The 22,016-nt window shown below is 37.1% G+C and overlaps 1 protein-coding gene and 1 pseudogene across 1 annotated transcript; both read right to left on the bottom strand.

Annotated features, from left to right (window-relative positions):
- Window positions 1–760: 760 nt before the first annotated feature.
- Window positions 761–1,702, bottom strand: LOC109680539 (olfactory receptor 4D10-like). Its single transcript, XM_020155346.1, has one exon. The coding sequence runs from the start codon at window positions 1,700–1,702 to the stop codon at window positions 761–763; it is 942 nt and encodes a 313-aa protein (XP_020010935.1).
- A 7,013-nt stretch (window positions 1,703–8,715) lies between these two features.
- The window catches only part of LOC141419675 (olfactory receptor 4D9-like), a 46,606-nt pseudogene continuing 33,305 nt past the window's right edge, over window positions 8,716–22,016 (bottom strand).

The following is a 22,016-nucleotide window of genomic DNA, read 5'->3' on the forward strand; positions in this document are numbered from 1 at the left end:
TACGATCTCCCATTTGTCTCAGGTGCTAAGGACATGACAATAAATAAAGCAGTATCCTCCTTAGGGATACAGGAAGAAAGAAAACATGAAATTTGAAACCAAGTCCCATGTACTGTGCTAGAGTTTAGTATAGGCTGCTAGTGGAATACACTGGCATGGTGGACAGCAGGTCTGGATTCAGAGGAAGGTCAGATAAGAAACTTTCTTGGGGGTCACAGAACTCATAACTAGTGGGGCCCATATTGTAACTCAAGCATATGTAACTCATAGGCAAATGATCTTAAGCACTGGAGTGTGGGATTTAGATTTAAAATCCTCAGGTGAAAGTTATTTAATTTATTCTTACTGTAGAATGGGAGGAAGAACTTAATTTGGATGTGATTATTTCATTAGGATGTGATTACTTTATGGAAGACATCACAGAGTCCCAAAACCACTATATGGGCTGATAATATGTGTCTCAGATCCCTTCCTGGTAACAATGCAGAAGTATAGTAGGAATATTTGGGTGTTTTTTGATTCAGTTTCTTTTAGTTTATCCAATGCTGTATTGCAAAGGCAATATACGTCTCTGTTGAAAACAATTTTATTTCTTTACTTTCTTCTGTGGCCTAAAATTTATCTATTTTTATGACATGGTGATCAGAACCATTGAAAGTCATGTGTATGTTAGTAGAAATGAAGAAATTAATTAAAAATCACTTAGTAAATACAGTTTACTTGATATGCAAACATCTTCAAAAGTGGTGATAGGAGGAAACTACTGATCTATTCCATTACAAGGTCCAAACCTTTTCCTGACTCTCCTCATGGATGACCTCATCTCCTGATTCCTTAGAGTATAGATTAATGGGTTCAGCAAAGGGGAGATGACAGTGAAGGTGACAGAGATGGCCTTATCTGTGGGGAGGGCAGTGAAGGGCCGGGCATAGACATAGATGCAAGGCACGAAATGCAGGGTCACCACAGTGATGTGGGAGGTGCAGGTGGAGATGGCTTTCCTTCTGCCCTCCCCTGCCTGAGACCTTAGCAGTGATAATATGACCACATAGGACACCAGAAGCAAGAAAAGCCACAGGGTGGTGAGCATCCCATTATTGGAAATCATCAACACTTCAAGTATAAAAACGTCTGTACACGCGAGTTTGAGGACTTGGGGGACATCACAGTAGAAAGTGTCAAGAACGTTGGGTCCACAGAAGGGGAGTGGGAGCAAGAGAGAAATCTGCACAATAGAGTGGACAAAACCCCCAGCCCAGGAGGCCACTATCAACCCAACACAACGGCCTCTGCTCATGATTGTCACATAGTGCAGGGGCTTAGAGATGGCTACATATCGATCGAATGCCATCACTGACAGAGAAAACGCATCCACACCTCCAATGAGGTGAAAGAAAAACATCTGAGTGAGGCAGCCATCAAAGGAGATGGTCTTTCTCTCTGAGAGAAGGTCCACCAGAACCTTGGGGGCAGTGATGGAGGAAAAGCAAATATCGGCAATAGATAAATTTCGGAGCAGAAAATACATGGGGGTGTGAAGGCGGGATTCACAGGTCACGGTGAACAGGATGAGGAGGTTTCCCAGTAGAGTTGTCACATATACCAAAAATAGGAGAAAAAATAAGATCAAGCTCACATCCTGATTCTGGGTTAGACCAAGGAAAACAAGTTCTTTTACTCTGGAACAATTTTCCATCTCCATTCATATCATCCTCCTTTTTGAGTTTTTGTTTCAAGCTATATCATAGGGAAGCGCTGTGCTATTTGTCTTGTTTCCTCCTAAGCACCTGGAATGCACTTCTGAATTTTCCATACATGGCTGTAATGTTTGTAATATATTGAGTTGTCCACATTTTTAAGATTGCCATCAATTTTGTGTTCATAGGCAAATTCATTCAATAATTTTTTCCTATAGAACTATTTGGTGACAGAAAAAATATGAAATAGTGACACTTACATAGCATAGTTTTTTTTCTGTTTCTTTTTTAAAGTTTTATTTTAGTTTTGAATTAGTACACATTAGTGATATGAGGGAAATTCATTGTAATAAGTCTATGCATGCATACACTGTACTTTGAAAAAGTTCACCCCCATTATATTTCCATTTCTCCTTCTCTTCCTCTTTCCTTCCCCTCTTTCAAACAGTGTTTGGTTGGTTTCATTATGCTGCCTTCATTAGCATATTTTTATTCTCTTAGTCTTAGGAATTCATTCTTCAGCATCCTTTCCTTTCCCACTTCCCTTCCCACTGATCACCCCTAGGCAGCCCCCCATATACGCTCATGTCTCATTATCATTGTCATCATTATTATTATCACTGTCATAATCATTTTAGGTCTAGATTCCACAAATGAGTGAGAACATGAGATAATTTGGCTTTCTGAGCTCAGTACACAGCATATTTCAAAAAAGATAAAATTACCAGGGTCCAATTTTATGCTTTTGATATAAAACTTTCAATGTACTAAGACTTTTCTCTGCTTTAATAAAATATTTCATCTGTCTTGTCACTTATACTAGTTTTGAAGTCGAAGTTTCAGGCTTTTATAAAAGAATAAAGTAAACTTACTCTTTGTGGGTTCTTATTTCCATTTTAACAGTCTCTGGTTTGTTCATTATTATTTTTATTATTATTATCTGTTTTATACACTGCTCAGGAACACATCTGGATAAATTTCTATGGACATTTTGGATATCTGAAAGATGATTTTTTTTTTCCAAAAGTAAAAATACCCTGTGGAGGGAGGCAGTAGGGTGTACTGCAGAGATCTCTATACTGGAAGATTGGAACATTGGTTCTATCCCCTCCATATTCTGCCATCAATAAGCTAATTCTGGGGGCTCTGCCTCCTCAAATATCAACTGTGGGTAATACCAGTTTGAGCCAGATGGGACCAGGAGGAACCTGAGTGAAGGTGGAGATTCACTTGAGAGGCTATTGGAGTGAAGAAGAGTATAGCACCCTGGGTCGGAAGAGTATAGCCTAATCTTAGGCTCTGCCAAAAAGAAGGAACCAACTGGTGGTCTACTTTTCCCTCCTGTTCTATTTCTCTTCCCCTCTCTTGTCTTCACCATCAGTAGACCCATTTGTAGGTAGTCAGGAAAAAATAGTTGGTGAGTTACGGTGCTTTCTGCAGTCTTCCTTTCACAAGACTTAAAGTGTCTTGTAAATGCTTCTCATATGTATTCCAAAGAAGAGTTTTTATTTATTCTCTATGATGAAGAAACAGTGTTCAGAAAGGTGAGCTCATTGTCCCAAACTCACAACATTAAGTTGGGAAACTGAATTTCAGATGCAATTCTATTCAGCTCTAAAGCATTGTTTAAGCATTCAATAGATTAGAATTGTTTCTTCACCTCAATTTTAGAATAAAGGTAGCAGAAAACCAGAATCAGATGAGCTATTTACTTAAAAATCCTAAAGTTTCCAGAGAAATTTGGAATCAACCCAATCTCCCACACATCTGCAGCACCTTTGGTAAAATCCTTTGCCAAAGATCATATGGGATATGGCACCATATGGCAACAGAAATTAATGTTAGTAAAATGGAACGAGACTCCCTAAAGTTAGATTAGCTTGAATTCCCAATACTGTCTTTACTAGGAACTGAGAATGCATTCATTTAGTCAATGAGTCCTGAAGTCCTTCAACACACATTTTGTAACCTTTATAGCATGGTTGGGACTGGGGTAGTACTAACTATAAACAAACAAGTACAGCAAAGTTCCTACTCCAGAGCAATTTTCAGCATAATGGAAAATGCAAAAAATTAAGTGTCTAAACATACATGGGATACAGTGCTGGTACAAACATCAGAGCTCTATCTGGGGATACTTTGTGAAGGTTTCCTAGAAGAAGTAAAAATTGCACTGTTTTGATAAATTTCTGAGAAATAGAGGCAGGAATATATCATACAAAGGAAAGAACTCATAAAAGTCCAGTCAGTAATGAAAGTAACATGACTGTACAGAGAACACTGGAAAATGAAGTGTGATTGGCACAATGTAGGGGAGTGTGGAATAAAAGGAAATTTTTATTAGTAACAATTTCTCACCTCATCACTTCATTGATAAATGTTTTGTCATTACATTCTGTGGTTCTTAGGTTTCCTTTGTCAATGAATGATTGATCTAAGCCTCCTTGTTCTCATATTCAGGATTGTAAAACTTAACTATTCCTCCAAGGTAGGTGAGAGCAATGTCCTTTAATTTCTTTACCCTCAACTCCAAACCATGTATTTAGTAGTACATGATGGGGAGTGATCTGGAAAGTCCTTGTGGGATTTTATGGCTCTTGACTGAGGGTGGGAAAATAAAAAGGTACAACATCTCCTTTTGAGAAGTGGACCATATGACATCAGTCACACTTTTCTCTGCATTTTTCCCATTATGAATGATGCCAAGCATGATGGGATCAAATAGCAGTGAGAGGCATTGGTATGACCAGAATAATGCCTTTTTTAAAAAATGAGATATTATTGATCATTTCAAGGAAGTTTTATGGTTATTATTACTTGTTCTGTCTTAAACATAGACAGTGAATATTTATTGCAATGTTTAATTGTGTGTGGATAAATGGATGGAACCAGAAGATATTATGTTCAGTAAAATATGTCAAACACATAAAGATAAGAATGTTATGTTTTCATATATGGAAGTTGAAAAAAGTTGACCTGAATGTAAACAAGTGATTAATAAGATTGGTAAGGCTGTGTGAGTGTGTGTGTATGTGTGGTGTGTGTGTGTGTGTGTCTGTGTGTGTGTGTGTGTGTATATGTGTGTCTGTGTGTGTGTGTGTGTGTGCGTGTGTGTGTGTGTGCAGGTAACGGGAGGTTGGATATGATCAGTGCATGATGGATGCCTATGTAAGAATATCACATTAACTCCACTGATATCTAAATTAATACATGTTAATCAAAAAAATTTTAATGATAAAAAATATGTATGACTTGATCTGTATTGCTAAAGTATTTACAGTATATGAAGCAGATGATTTATGCAAAATGAGAAGAAATAATGCATGATCAAAAATGAGATATGTTGGTAGAGAAGTACAGATAGATTTAGGTGCATAGGAGATAAGAGAGAGGGAAGATCATTTATGACAGTAATAAAGCATAATATTTTTTGAGTTACTTGTATATGTAACATGTTATGCTAAGTTGTTTTATTTGTTACCTATATCCATTAGGAAAGCATCAGTATTAATCCTGTTTTTCACATAAGACCTAGCATGGATCTACCTTGTGAAAATAAGGATCTATAAAATGGAAGAGATAGAAAAAGAATAAAAGACATACAATTTTTTACCCTAAATTCAAACTATATATGTGCACATTTTGTGTTGCAAAGAATTTGAAAAAGTCTGTGTGAAGGAAAGCATTCTGCATAAACACCTTTTACATTGATTTTAGTGTGTGGCAGCCTCAACCAAAAAGCAATATAAAAGGTCTTAGCAAATGCATGATGACTTCTCTCATATCCAAAACACCATTTTTATGCATCGTTCTTAACACAAAATTTCTCTTCCCAATATTTGACACCCACCTTTGTTGTCAGTGAGATGTTCATCTTTTGTTTGAAGCATTCAATACACCTGGAATATGCAAATTCATATCAGTTATACATAATCAATAATGACATCTCGATTTCACTGTGCATAGCCTTAACCTTTGCTTATACTTTAGTGTCCTTACCTATTTCCTCTGATCCTAAAATTCCAAGTAAAAATTTTATGATGTCAGGTACTGGGCATAAGATCTGTAGTCAAAAAGATGAAAATTATGTTTCTGAAAGTACAGCCCTTAGGAGGGTTAAATATCTTAGTGTTCTTTCTCCATTTTCAGGAGACAAAGGACAGACACAAGGAATCACATCTTTAAGTTTCTTGCACTTGCTCTCCTCTGTTCAAATCCCTCAGCTTTATGATTATGTAAGAATGGCAAAGGGGGGCTGGGGATATAATTCAGTGGTTTAGTGTTTGCCTCGCATGCATGAGGCCCTGAGTTCAATTACCAGTGCCACAAAAAAAAAAAAAGAATGGCAAAGGGAATATTATTGGACAAGAAAGTAGAAGCAAGTGACTGACTCCAGTTTTGGTGCCTCAATGGGAGTTATTAAAATGTTACCAAAACGTGCACATGCACACTTGCACACACACTTAAGGACAGACTTTGATTGGTGTCCAAATTATTTACATGCAACAGAAGGAACCTATCTTCCGCATTTCTCCACTGGGCCCATGTCCCATGTCCTAGTCCCTTAGCCCCAGGCCTATTGTAAGAGCTCAGCAAGGAATTATTGTTGGACACAGCAGTGGAGATGAAGTGACTAACTCCACAGGTGGTGTTGGAGTTTCAGTGGGAGTTATTAAATTGTTGCTAATACATATGAAAATGTGTAGACACACAAAGATGTGTTATGGAGAAAAACCACATTTTGGTTTGTGTCAGGTTATCTAACAGCAAGAGAAAAAATGAATCCCATTATTCCCAGCTTAATCAGTTTTTTGTTAAAACATGCCGAACAATGTCCCTGAAAACTTCCCAGGGTCCATGTTCATGTTTTAAAAAGGGGAACAGGTACTAGAGAAAAGGTTAGATCAAAAAGAATTAACCTAGAAGGTAACACCCACGCACAGGAAATCAGTGTGAGTCAATGCCCTGTATAGCTATCCTTATCTCAACCGGCAAAACCCTTGTCCCTTCCTATTATTGCTTATACTCTCTCTACAACAAAATTAGAAATAAGGGCAAAATAGTTTCTGCTGGGTATTGAGGGGGGGGAGAGGGAGGGGGCAGAGTGGGTGGTAAAGGAGAGGGTGGGGGCAGTGGGGAGAAATGACCCAAGCCTTGTATGCACATATGAATAATAAAAGAAAAATAAAAAAAAAAAAGAAAAAACACTTTCAGTTTGTAGCCAAACTGATGAAACTAGATATAACGAAAATCATAAGCATAGAGGGACAACAGATTGTTGTCACGATCAAAGTGACAGCAGATTGTTCATTAGGAACTACGTAGTTCAAAAACAAAAAAGTTGAACATTTTTTTTTGGACTGGAATTTGAACTCAGGGCCTTGAGCTTACAAAGCAGGCACTCTACCACTTGAGCCACATCTCTAGTCCAAGAAGTTGAATCTTTAAAGTTCTATAATTTAAAAGAAAAATCTGTCAACCCAAAATTATTTACCTGTTAATCTGAACATATGTTTAAATCTACCAACTTACTATTTTTCTTCTTATTTCTTCTACTCTTTATTCTTTATTTCTCTTCCTGTCTTTTTGGGGTTTGTTGTTATTGTTTTGTTTTTGTTTATTTTGAGACAAGGTGTCTCTGTACAGCTTTGGCTGGCCTGGAACTCACAATCCTCCTGCCTCAGTCTTCTGAGTGCTGGGATTACAAGTGTGTGCCACCACACCTGGCTTCTTTCTGTTTTTTAATTTTTTTAGAGTGAATACATTTTATGATTCCACTGTATTGGCTCATTATATTTAAAATTATATTAAACATAAATGGTCTAATTAAAAAAAGATGTGGAACATTATATGTTTGATGGATATGTTTGTTACCTGGATTAGGCTGACAAGAAGCTAGAATAGAGAACTGGATGGCCAGCACGTTCCTCTTATTACCCTTCATTCTTTCTTTATTTATTTATTTTGTGGTACTGGGGTATTGAACTCAGGGCCTACACCTTGAAAAACTCCACCAGCCATTTTTTGTGATTTTTTTATGATAGGGACTCGCAAACCATTTGCTTAAGCTGGCTTTGGAGTGAAATCCTCCCCATTTCTGCCTCCTGAGTAGCTAGGTTCAGGGATGAGCCACCAGCACCCATTGTTTTATCATTGAGTAGAGAATAGTTACAGTTCTCTAAACTTGGATACCCACCTGTATAGCGTGTCATAAATGATAATTAAATTTGTATGCCATATAAAAAACTTGTCTTTGTGGGGAACTAGGTAGAACTAAGTTAAGAGGTAGCTAAATATAAATAAGCTGCTAAAATTATTTCCATAATAGCATTTGGCATTGTATATTAGCTCAATTTACTGCTCTGCAGAATAAAAGCATTATGAAGTAATACCCAGTAGTTGAAATAGGAAATTTTGGTTTTTGCTATTTCTAAGGCCATGAAGTCTGGGACCAGAAGCCCAGGATTAAGTGAATCCTTGTTTCTACTCTTTATACCATCATAAATGAACTGCAGCAGGTAAAAAGAGGGACTAAAACCAACAGATTTTAGTGTGTGACAGAACTTCAATGGTCATAGGATAATTGATGAACCATAGCCTTGTTACTGTAGTCCTGAGATGTTAAGAAAAATGTCCCTGTCAAACTAGTAGATGTCTGAAAATCACAGCACTATCCTTTTCAACACTGCCTGAACACCCAAGAATTTCCATTCCATTTAATATTAATACCCTGCTCCTGTCAGTTGCTTTTCAGTGACTATGTTCTTCCAGCTTAACTTTCTGCTGATGTTCGTTCTTCAAAACAGTATTCCAAGTCACTGATCCATTGGTTGTACATGCTGAGTCCCAATATTTGGTAATATTTTATTTTATTTATTATTTTTATTAGCATATTTAATGTACAGAAGTGTTTCTTTGTTATTTTTCCACACATTCATGTAGTTTGACAGCTAATATTTTAAGTAGCTCAGTTATACAATTCTGTCTTTATCCAAAATCAATAATGAGGATATTCTTCTTAAGAAAGTGGGAGACTTTTCTTCAATTTCTCCATGGCTGACTTCATCTCCTGGCTCTTCAGGGTGTAGATCATGGGTTTCAGGATTGGAATGATGACAGGAAGGCGATAGAGACAGCTTTTCCCATTGGATGGCAGTGAAGGTGTAAGTGAAGGGTCACTAAAGTTATGTGGGTGGTGTAGATGGAAATGGCTTTCTTCCTACTCTCTTCTCGGTGTGATCCCAGTATTGTCAAGACAACTGTATAGAACACAGGAAGAAGGACAAACTATAGGGTAGTAATCAGGCCTTTGTTGGAAGGCATCTGTAGCTCAAGAGCAAAGGTGTAGGGGCAAGCAAGATTGAGGGCTTGGGAAACATAACAATAGAATACATCAACAACATTAGGTCCACAGAAAGGGATTAGGAGCATCAGAGAGATCTTTGTGATACAGTGAATAAAGGACTTCCATCCAGAGGCCATGTTGAGGGCAGTGACTGTCCCCTAGTCATGGTGATCACATGGTGCAGTGGCTTGGAGATGGCTGTATAATGATCAAATACCATCATAGAGAAATAAATATCTGCTTAATCAAGCAGGAGGAAGAAAACATATGAGTGATGTAGCCATTAAAAGACATGGTCATTCTCCTCTAAAGAAGGTACACCAGGTTCATTGGAACAGCAATAGAGAAAATGTCCAAGACAGAGAGGTTATGAAGTAAGAAGTACATAGGGTGTGAAGGTGGAACTCACAGTTCACAGTGACCATAATGGCAACATGTGCTAACACAGTTGTTGCATAACTTTAGATAAAAAGAAAAACAAGAGTAAGCTCAGCTGTTGAGAATGGGTAAGTCCACAAAAGTAAATTCAGTCACCTTGGTATAATCTGAGGGCCCTTAGATTTTGTTTCTTCCTCTATGCACACATTTGAAGAAAATAGTAATAATTCAGAGACAATGAAACCAAGGAAGGTTTATCCTTTATGTGGAAATGGAACATGTAGACATGTGCATTTTTATCATTGAAACATGTTCTTTATGAACTTTTTATAGTACCTAGGAAATCACTCAATTCTACTTGCCTCAGCTTCATCATTAGTACAAATTGTAGTTTGGAATAGGTCATTCATATTTTTACTGTACCCAGTTGGTGCTCATGAATTATGTGACAATCTACTTCTACAGGTTACTAAGGAGGAGAAACTTAACACAGGATTTGTGAAAGGAGTTCTAATCAGAACAGCTCCTCCCATTTTGTTTGTATGGCTTTAAAGATGTTGGAATGAATCACCACTCATTAACAACATGAAAACTATCCACTTAAAAAGCATATTATAGTTTAAAAAATACTTCATACTTAAATACAATAACATTTCTTAATGTCCCTCTGAGTTTGAGGAGAAGATAATTTTATTATTCTCACTTCAGTAATAATAAGACTGAAAACAGTAAGAGTAACTCAATTCACTGAGGTTATACAGAAAATCAGTGGCAGAGGAAGAATAAGATAGTTTTCTCCTGGCTCTTCATTCCCCAATCATTCTACTATTCCACAATGCCTACTAATTTGAGGAACCATAATAATCCCTTCAATTTCCTCTCTCGATCACAATGGAATTTTAGGTAGTTGGCTTTCTATTTTCTTTAACAAATAAATGACATAAATGAAGCTTATTCCTTTTAATTTCAAATTTTTATTTCAATGATACTCAGGTAGTGGATAAAAGAAGATGACAAGAATGGTAACAGAGATAGCTATACTCATGAAAGTAGCTAGGGTCAGGCACAAAAGAGCATGAAAAGTCAGATTGCCACAGAGAGGTAGGCAGTGGGAAAAGATGGATTTCCTTTTTCCTCCTCCATGTAAATGCTAAGCAGTGTCTGTCCAGGTTTATATTTCCTGGCAGAGTACAAATATACACATTCACCCCAGCACAATATGGAAACAATGACAACCACTCCCTTTTTCCCTGGTAGTTTGTTGCTTCTTTGATGATGAACTCTTGAATGTGGAAAAGGAATAAATTCACTCCCTAAGTGAAAGGAATTTCTCACTTCACTGTACTTATTCCATTTGAGTCGAGTGAGTAATTTTTTACAGTTTGAGGACCAATAAAGGAAACATAAAGCTCCCAATGGAGTTAAGCGACATATAATAAGCCACATTTCAAATTAATGATGAAGTCAGATTTTGACTTTGAGCCCAATATATTTTTCCATCCATATTACTTCAATAAATCCTGATGGTGGCAGCATAATAAGAGTTAGCTCACAGATAAGAATAGCTAGAACATGCCTCAACATAATATAGGTATACAGGATATGTATAGCCAACACTTTATTAATCAGGGGGTCCCATAACCAGCAAGAATCTAATCCCTCTCTGAATCCACAACTAGAAAAGCAACTAACCACAGAGTGAATGGGAAGAACAACTCACAGCTCAACACTCCTGATCCGTCACCCCTGAAGTCTCCACACAGCTCCAGGCTCCATTACTCAGTACTCACTGGGTGGTAAGTCCTGCTTCCCAGCATACAAAGGAATTCAGAGATCCATGTTCCCCCCAACTAAATAACTTGCTACCTTCACCCTTAAACACTAGAGAAACCAGAGCCCCTGTATAAACTGGACTCAGACTTAGGTCCACCAGGCCTGCAATAGCTGCCTTGGTTCCTGATAGCTTGCACTAGCAAGCAGACCCCAGAGCTCCCACTGCCCAAAGGCTTGGTTCCCCATGCCTGCAGTGTGATGGCTCCTGGAAGCCCATGCACAACACAAGAAGACCCCAGGGCCTCCACAACATTGTGGGCACCAGATGATTCAAGCCTGACAGGTTTGCAGCCCCACAGTCACTATCAACATGCTACTCAGTGTCAGGAGCCCACTGCCAGGCTCTATGCTTTGCTATTCTGCCAGCATCAAGAGGCTTTCCTCCCCACAGAGCACAGAGGCCCTGTGCCAACCAAAAAACTTCCCATGGGAGAGCATCTCTGCCCCATCAAACAGCTCTTCCACTGAGTGGTAATCTGTCATTCTGTGGCTGTCAGGAGACCTGCTTCAAGAAGGCATAAAAAGGCCGAGTGCTTCCCACTGTGCCTAAACCCAGAAGATCTGTTTCTCTGTTATAGGCCAAAAAAGCTAGATTGATCACTAAGAGGAGGAAATCTGTAATCTATGCAGTGAGTGGTACCACTCACTAGTGGCACTAGAAGGCCTGCCTCCTAAGGTGCACAGAGGCCCAGCACTCCTCATTGTGCAGCTGAAGCAGCTGGAGAGTTCTGGCCTCCCTGTAGGAGAGTCTGATATCTCCTGTCCAAGACCTGGAATCACATCTCCTTCACTGACTGGCAATCCACTATTCTGCAAGTGCTAGGAGGCCTGCTTCCCCCAGTGCACAGAGACACAGCACTCTCCACTGTGACTGCAGGAGAGTCCCTGTGCCCCAACCTAGAACAAGAAATCCAGACCCTTCACAGAGGGGAGAAAAGAGGTAATCTGCACCACAACAAGAATCCTGCAAGGGGTAACATTTCCAGCATAATCTCTCTGAGGAAAATTGCTGGAGCTCCAGGAGAAAAAAACCTCAAAATCCCAACAACAGGGGCACAAGGGATTAAAACCCTAGCCAAAAATAACTTCAATTGTTTAAATCTCAATTAATGAAACAGTAAGACAACTGCTTGCCCTCAAAAGTCAATTCCACCACTAAAGATGTAAACACCTGTATAAAGGAAGAGATGTCAAATAATGAATTCCAAAAAATAATAGTAAAAATGATTATCAACCTCAAAGAAGAAACACAAAACTACTCTTAACCTCAAAGAGGATTTGAATAAACAATTAAATGAGCTCAAAGAGTATACAAACAAATAAATTAATGAAATTAAGACTATCCAGGATATGAAAGAGGAAATCAATAAAGATATGGAAATCCTGAAAAAAATAATCCAAAATGAACAACTCAATACCCAAAATAAAAATCTCAATCAAAAGCTTGTGACAGAGTGGAGCATGTTGAGAATAGAGTATCAGGAATTGAAGACAAAGTAGAAGAATTAAGCCAAACAGAAAAAGATAATAAAAGAATACTAAGACAATATTAATGGAACATGCAAGATATCTGGGACACCATGAGAAGACCATTCATGGTCTATGAATCATTCATGTAGAAGAAGGAGAGGAGATACAAATTAAAGGCATTGACAACCTATTCAAAAAGAATAATAGCTGAAAACTTCCCTAACCTTGAGAAAGAGAGAGTCACCCAGATGCAGGAAACTGACAGAACAGCAAACTGTTAGGACCAAAAAAAAAATGTCCCCAGACACATCATAATTAAAATAGCACACAAAACAAAGAATTCTGAAAGCTGTAAAAGAAAAAAGACAAGTTACATAAAAAAGCAAACCATTAGAATAACAGCAAATTTCTCAACTCAAACACTAAATGCAAGATCATGGCAAGACATACTTCAGGCCCTGAATAAAAGCAAATGTCAACCTAAGACTAGTCTAACCAGAAAAACTATCCTTTGTAACTGAAAGAGAAATTAAATCTTCCACAACAAAGAAACACTAAAGGAACTTACAACTAACAAGCCAGAACTGCAGAAGATCCTTAAAGGACTTTTACATACATAAGAAGAAACTAGAGTGAGACAGGAAGACTCAAGAAAGAATAAACCCTTTTGAGCTAGCAGACGAATAGACAAGGAATAGGTGAAATTAACAGCAGGGGAATAAAAATGGCTGGAAAACAGGCACATCTCAAAATTAACACTAATTGTAAATGGCCTCAATGCCCCAATCAAAAGACATAAAATAGCAAACTGGGTTAAAAAACAAACTCGACCACAGGTTGCTTATAAGAGACTCATCACACTGGAAAAAAAAAAAAAACGCTGGATTAAAGTCAAGGGTGGAAAAAAGTTTTCCAAACAAGTGGACCCCATAAACAGGCAGGTGTACCTATACTCATATCTGATAAAGTAGACTTCAGACCAAAATCAATCAGAAGAGAAAATGAACATCACTTCATATTAATTAAAGGAAAAAAAATCATCAAGAGAAAACATCAATCCCTAGCATAAACACAGGCACAACCATCTATATTAAAAAAAACTTTAGTGGCCTTAAAAGCACAGATAGACCCTAACACAGTGATACTGGGAGATCTGAATACCCTACTGTCCCCAAGAGATAAGTCATCCAGGAAAAGAGAAACAAAAAATCTTCAGAGCTATTACAAACATTAGACCAAATAGACATGGTTGATATTTACAGAGTATTTCACTCAACAACCAGGCAATACACATTCTTTTCTGCAGCTCATGGAACTCTCTCCAAAATAGATCATATTTTAGAACACAAAGCAAGTCTCAACAAATTCAAGAAAATCAAAATAATCCCCTGCATCATATCAGATCACAACAGAATAAATGTAGACCTCAACAACAAAAGAAACCCCAGAAAATATTCAAACACATGGAGACTGAACAACACATGGCTGAAAAACCAATGGATGACCAAGTAATATAGAAAGAAATTAAAAAGTACCTAGAATTCAATGAAAATGAAAATACAATGTGTCCGAATCTGTGAGACACAGGAATTGTTATGCTAAGGGGAAATTTTATAGCTACAAGTGCCTACACTAAAAAACAAGAGACTTCTCAAATAGACAATACAGTGATGTACCTTAACCTCCCAGAAAAGCAAGAATAAACCAAACCCAAAATTAGAAGGTTGAGATCTATGAAATCAAAACCAAACAAGCTGTACAAAGAACCAATATAAAAAGTTGCTTCTTTGAAAAGATTAACAAGATCAATAAACACTTAGCCATCATGACAAACCAGAACAGGGAAAAGACCCAAATGAATAAAATCAGAGAAGAAAAAGGGGACATAACCACAAATACTAGTGAAATCCAGCGAATCATTAGAAAGTACTTTGAAAAGTTACATTCAAGAAAACTGGGAAATCTAGATGAAATGGATAAATTCCTAAATGTGTAGAATCAGGCAAAATTGAATGAAGAAGATATTAAATACCTAACTAGTCCTCTTACATATAATGAAATTGAAGCAGCAACAAAGAGTCTCCCTACAAAGAAGAGTCCAGGACCTGATGGATTCACAGCTAAATTTTAAAAACCTTTAAAGAAGAAATAACACAAATACTTCTCAAATTTCCCAGGATGTAGAAAGGGAAGGAAGTCAGTCAACAGTTGCTCATGCCTGTAATCATAACTACTGAGGAGGCAGAGATCAGGAGAATTGTGGTTTAGAACCAGCCCAGGCAAATAAGTTCATTAGACACTATCTTGAAAATACCTAACACAAAAAGAGCTAATGGAGGGGTTCAAGGTGTAGACCCTGGGTTCAACCCCAGTACCCTCCCCCCAAAAGAAAAAAGGATGGAAAGGAACACTACCAAACTCATTCTATGAAGCCACCATTACACACATTCCAAAACGCAATAAAGACATAATGAGAAAAGAGAATGATAGACCAATATCTGTAATGAATATGGATGCAAAGATTCTCAATGAAATACTGGCAATAGAATTCAGCAACATGTCAAAAATATCATACACCATGACCAAGTCAGTTTCATTCCAGTGATACAAGGACAGTTCAACAATGTAAATACATAATCATAATACAGCATATAAACACAAGCAAGGACAAAACCCACATGATCCTCTCAATAAATGCAGAAAAAGTCTTTGACAAAATGCAACACCCTTTCATGATAAAAGCTCTGAAGAAAACAGGAATAGAAGGAATGCTCCTCAACATAATAAATGCTATATAAGTCACACCTAGAGCCAACATCATACTAAATGAAGAACAATTGAAACCATTCCTACTAAAGTCAGGAATGAGGCAAAACTGTCTTCTTTCTTTCTCCACTCTTATTAAGTATAGTTTTGGAATTCCAAGCCAAAGCAATAAGAAAAGAGCAATAAATAAAAGAGATCCAAATACGGAAAGAAGAAGTCAAACTTTCCCTATTTGCAGATAACATGATCCTATACCTAAAAGTCCCTAAAAACTCTACAAAAAATTATTAAAAATCATAAACTCTTTTGACACAGTAGTAGGGTACAAAATTAACATACAAAACTCAGTAGCTTTTCTATAAACCAACAACAAACAGACCAAGAAAGAAATCAGGGAAACAATCCCATTAACAACAGCTTCAAAAACAAATAAGCACCTTGGGATAAATTTAACAAAAGATACATAAGACTTTTTTAAGCAAAACTATAAACCACTGAAGAGAGAAATCGATGAAGACATCAGAGGATGGAAAGCCCTTCCATGCATGTAGATCAGTAGAATCAACATTGTAAAAATGGACACACTACCAAAAACAATCTACATGTTCAATGTAATCCCTATCAAAACTCCAATAACATTCTGCACAGAAGTAGAAAAAGCAATCATGAAGTACATATGGTAACACAAAAGACCTTGAATGGTCAAAGCAATTCTGAGCAAAAAGTCTAATGCTGGAGGCATCACAGTTCCTGACTTCAAACTATATTACAGAGTCATAACAATTTTTTAAAAAGCATGGTATTGACACAAAATGAAAGGAAGACCAATGGATCATAATAGAAGATCCACAGATAAACCCACACATCTATAACCAACTGATCTTCAACAAAGGAGCCCAAAACACACGCTGGAGAAAAGACATCCTCTTCAACAAATGCTGCTGGGAAAACAGGAAATCCACATGCAGAAACTGAAACTAGATCCCTATCTTTCACCCTGTATCAAATTCAACTATAAGTGGATCAAAGACCTTAATATAAGGCATGACACTTTGAACGAATTCCAAGAAGCAGAAGGAAATACACTGGAACAGATAGGTATATGGAATGACTCCTAAATAGAACTTAAAGGGCTCATCATCTAAAACAATGAACAAATGAGACTGCATCAAACCAAAGAGCTTCTGCACAGCAAAGGAAACAGTCACCACACTCAAGAGACAGCCCACAGAATGGGAGAAAATCTTTGCCAGCTACTCATCCAATAAGGGACTAATATCCATAATCTACAGGGAACTCAAAAAATGTAGTCCCCAAAGAATCAACACCCCAGTGATGAAATTGGCACATGAATTAAATAGGGAATTCTCAAATGTAGATGTACAAATGGCAGTAAATATGTGAAAAAGTGTTCAGGATCCCTGATTATAAAAGAGATGCAAATCAAAACAAAACTTAGATTTCATCTCACCCCTGTTAGAATATTATAATAAATTACAATAACCACAAATTCTGGTAAGGATGTGGCAAAGCAGGAACCCTTATAGACTCAAGAAATTCCAAGACAACAAAAATAAAGAATATGAGAAGACACAAACACAAATACATGAAACCATAGGAGCCCTAAAAAAACACCAAAGTGAAACAGAAAACACCATAAATAGACAGATAAAGGAATTAAGGATGAAAATTGACAATATTAAAAAGGAAGTGGCCCATGATATGGAAAACCTCAGAAAAAAGAATGAAACAGAAATGCAGAGCAAAAAGGAAGCCCAAACTAAAACAAGCAGAAGATGGAACCTCAGGACTTGAAGATGAAATGGTAATTAAAGGAAAAACTGAAGAACTATTAGTCAGACAACTCAAGTTCTGTGAAGGAATGTGCAAGAACTTTCCAACTGCATCAAAAGACTGAACCTCATAATCATGTGCCTAGAAGAAGAAGAAGAAGAAGAGTAGAAGCAAAAGGAATTAGTAGTATATTCAACAAAATAATAACTGAAAATTTCCCAAATCTAGAGAACATTATGCCCATTCAGGTACAGGAAGCCTCCAGAACACCAAACAGACTAGACCAAAATAGAACTACCCCATGACAATAAAACAGCAAGCACAGAGAATAGAGAAGGAACATTGAAGGCTGTAAAAGAGAAAAAACAAATAATATACAAAGGTAAACCCATCAAAATCATGGCAGATATCTCAACAGAAACCTTAAAAGGAAAAAGAGCATGGAGCGAGGTCTTCTGGGCACTAACTGAAAATAACTTCAGCCCTAGGATATTCTACCCAACAAAACTATCATTCAAAATAGGTGGAGCAATAGAAGTCTTCCATGATAAGCAGAAACTAAAACAATATATGACCACCAAGCCACCACTACAAAAAATTCTTCAAGGAATTCTGCACACAGAAAGTGAAAGCAAACAAAATCATGAAAGGGCAGGCAGTACCAAACCACAGGAGAAAAGAGGCAAGAAAGTAGAGAGTACACTGATTCAGCTGCACACAATCAAACCCTTAAAGAACAAAGACAACTAAATGACAGGAATCACCACATACCTATCAATACTAACACTGAATGTTAATGGACTTAATTCCCCCATCAGAAGACACCATTTGGCAAACTGGATTAAAAATGAAGATCCAACAATCTGCTGCCTACAAGAGACCCATCACATTGACAGAAACAAGCACTGGCTGAGGGTGAAAGACCGAGATAAGATTTACCAAGACAATGGTCCTTGGATCAGGAACTACAGAAAAGGTTAGTTCAAGAAGAATTAACCTAGAAGGTAACACACACGCACAGGAAATCAATGCAAGTCAACTCCCTGTACAGCTATCCTTATTTCAACTAGCAAAAACCCTTGGTCCTTTCTATTATTACTTCTACTCTCTCTTCAACAAAATTAGAGATTAGGGCAAAATAGTTTCTTCTGAGTAGCGAGGGAGTAGGGTGGAGAGGGAGGGGATGGGGGAGTAATGGTGGGGTGGGGGAAGGGGGGAGAAATGACCCAAACGTTGTATGCAAATATGAACTTAAAAAATGAAAAAAAAAGACAATGGCCCCTGAAAACAGGCGGGGGTAGCCATGCTTATCACGGACAAAATAGACTTCAGACTTATATTGATCAAAGGCGTTAAAGAAGGACACTCCATACTAATAAAAGGGTAAACACCAAAAGGAAATAAAATTATCAACCTATATGCACCCAACGTCAATGCACCCAAGTTCATCAAACATACTCTGAAGGACCGAAAAACATTTATAGACTCCAACACAGTGGTAGTGGGAGACTTTAATAACCCCTATCACCAATTGATAAGTCACCCAAACAAAAAAATCAATAAAGAAATTCTAGAACTAAAGCACCCACAGATCAAATTGACTGAGCTGATGTCTACAGAATATTTCACCCAACATCTGCACAATATGCATTCTTCTCATCAGCTCATGGAACCTTCTCCAAAATTGATCATATATTAGGGCACAAAGCAAGCCTCAGCAAATATAAGAAAATAGAAATAATTCCATGCATTCTATCTGACCACAATTCATTAAAACTAGAAATCAACAACAAAAACAGCAGTAAAAAAACATGCAAATGATTGGAAGCTGGACAACATATTGTTCAATGAGCAATGGGTGATTGATGAAATAAAAGAGGAAATTAAAATTTTCCTGAAAGTTAGTGAAAATGAAAACACAACCTACTAGAACTTACTGGACATACCAAAGGCAGTCCTAAGAGGAAGGTTTATAGCAATGAGAGCAAATATTAAAAGGACAGAAAGATCTCAAATCAGTGACCTAATGCTATATTTCAAACTCCTAGAAAAACAAGAACAAGCAAATCCTAAAACAAGCAGAAGGAGAGAAATAATAAAAATAAAGTCTGAAATCAATGAAATAGAAACCAAAAAAACATACAAAGAATCAATGAAACAAAAAGCTGGTTCTTTCAAAAAAATAATAATATAAAAATAAGATTGACAGACTCCTGAAAACCTGACTAAAATGAGGAAAGAAAAAAACCCAAGTCAGTAAAATCAGGAAGCCAAAAGGGCAGGATAACAACAACCCCATGGAAATCCAGGAAATTATCAGAGATTACTTTGAGAACCCATATTCTAATAAATTTGAAAATCTTTAAGAAATGGACAGATTTCCTTGTACTTACGACCATCCAAAACTGAACCAAGAGGATATTAATCACATGAATAGATCTATAACACAAAATAAAATTGAAGCAGCAATAAAGAGTCTTCCAATAAAGAAAAGTCCAGGACATGATGGATTCTCTGCTGAATTCTATCAGATGTTTAAAGACAAACTAATACCAACCCTCCTTAAACTTTCATCAAAATAGAAAGGGAAGGAACACTGCCTAATTCATTTGATTAAGCCACTATTAATCTCATCCCAAACCCAGACAAAGATAACTCCAAAAAGGAGAACTATAGGACAATCTCTTTACTAAACATTGATGCAAAAATCCTCAATAAAACAATGGCAAACTGAATCCAACAACACATCAGAAAGATCATCCACTATGACCAAGTTGGCTTCATCCCATAGATGCAGGGGTGGTTCAACATAAGCAAATCTATAAATATAACACAGCACATCAATAGATGCAAAGACAAAAACCACTTGATCATCTCAATAGATTCAGAAAAAGCCTTCAACAAGATCCAACACTACTGCATGATAAAAGCTCTAAGAAAACTAGGAATAGAAGGAATGTACCTCAATATTGTAAAGGCTATATATGACAAATCTACAGCCAACATCATACTTAGAGGTGAAAAACTGAAACCATTTCCCCTAAAATCAGGAATGAGACAAAGGTGCCCTCTAACCCCAATCCTATTCAACATACTACTGGAATTGCTAGCCAGAGCAATTAGGCAAGAAGAGGAAATAAAAGGAATATAAATGGGTAAAGAATCTGTCAAAATATCTCTATTTGCAGATGAGATGATCCTATACATTAAAGACCCAAAAAACTATACCCAAAGACTCCTAGTCACCACAATCAGCTATAGAAAGGTGGCAGGATACAATATCAACTTACAAAAATCATTAGCTTTTCTATACACCAACAATGAACAAACTGAAAAGAATATATGGAAACAATTCCAGTCACAATAGCCTCAAAAAAAATCAAATATCTAGGAGTAGACTTAACAAAGGATGTGATTGATCTCTACAAGGAGAACTACAAACCCCTGAAGAAAGAGATTGAGGAAGACTACAAAAAGTTGAAATGCTCATGGATTGGTAGAATCAACATAGTAAAAATGGCTATACTACCAAAAGCAATCTACATGTTCAATGAAATTCCCATTAAAATCCCAATGACTTTCATCACAGAGATTGAAAAATCTACACTACAGTTGGTTATGAAACACAAGAGACTAGTAATAGCCAAGGCAATACTCAGCAAAAATAGCAATGCTGGAGATATCACAATTCCTGACTTCAAACTATATTACAAAGCAATAGCCATAAAAACAGCATGTTACAGGCACAAACAGACATGAAAAACAGTGGAACAGAATACAGGACCCAGATATGAATCCATACAACTATAATCACCTTATTTTTGACAAAGGTGCCAAAAATATATGATGGAGAAAAAACAGCCTCTTCAACAAGTGTTGCTGGGAAAAGTGATTATCCTTCTGCAAGAAGCCAAAACTAGATCCATGTTTATCACCCTGTACTAATATCAACTCAAAATGGATCAAGTACATTAATATCAAATCCCAAACTCTGGAGTTAGTACAGGAAGGAACAGGAAACACTCCAGAATAGGTATATGCAAGGACTTCCTCAATAGAATCCCAGCAGCCCAGCAACTAAGAGAAAGAATGGAAAAATGGGATTTCTTAAAATTAAAATGCTTCTGTAAAAAAATATTTCCCTGCCATACAACAGACAAAGGACTTATAACCAGAATATATAGGGAACTTAAGAAATTAAACTCTTCCAGAGTCAATGATTCAATTAGAAAATGGGCAATTGAGCTAAATAGAACTTTCTCAAAAGAAATTCAAATGTCCTAAAAACACATGAAAAGATGCTCACCATCTCTAACCTTAAAGGAAATGCAAATCAAAACCACATTTAGATTCCACTTCACCCCTGTTAGAATAGCCAGTACAAAAACACCACCAACAGCAAGTGTTGGTGAGGATATGGGGAAAAAGGAACCCTTGTACACTGCTGGTGGGAATGCATGCTAATGCAACCACTCTGGAAAAAAATTTGGAGGCTTCTTAAAAATCTAAAGATAGATCTGCCATATGATCCAGCAATCCTACTCCTGGGGATATACCCAAATGAATGCGACACAGGTTACTCGAGAGGCAACTGAACACCCATGTTTATTGCAGCACTATTCACAATGGCCAAGTTATGGAAACAGCCAAGATGCCCCACTACTGACGAATGGATTAAGAAAATGTGGTATATATACACAGGCTCAGAAGACCAAAAATTGTTTGTTCTCCCT

Source organism: Castor canadensis, chromosome 1, assembly GCF_047511655.1.
Source record: "Castor canadensis chromosome 1, mCasCan1.hap1v2, whole genome shotgun sequence".
Taxonomy (NCBI): domain Eukaryota; kingdom Metazoa; phylum Chordata; class Mammalia; order Rodentia; family Castoridae; genus Castor; species Castor canadensis.

Excerpts from the sequence above, each read along its gene's own strand:
- LOC109680539 (XM_020155346.1), bottom strand. The coding sequence starts at position 1,702 with ATGGAGATGGAAAATTGTTCCAGAGTAAAAGAACTTGTTTTCCTTGGT.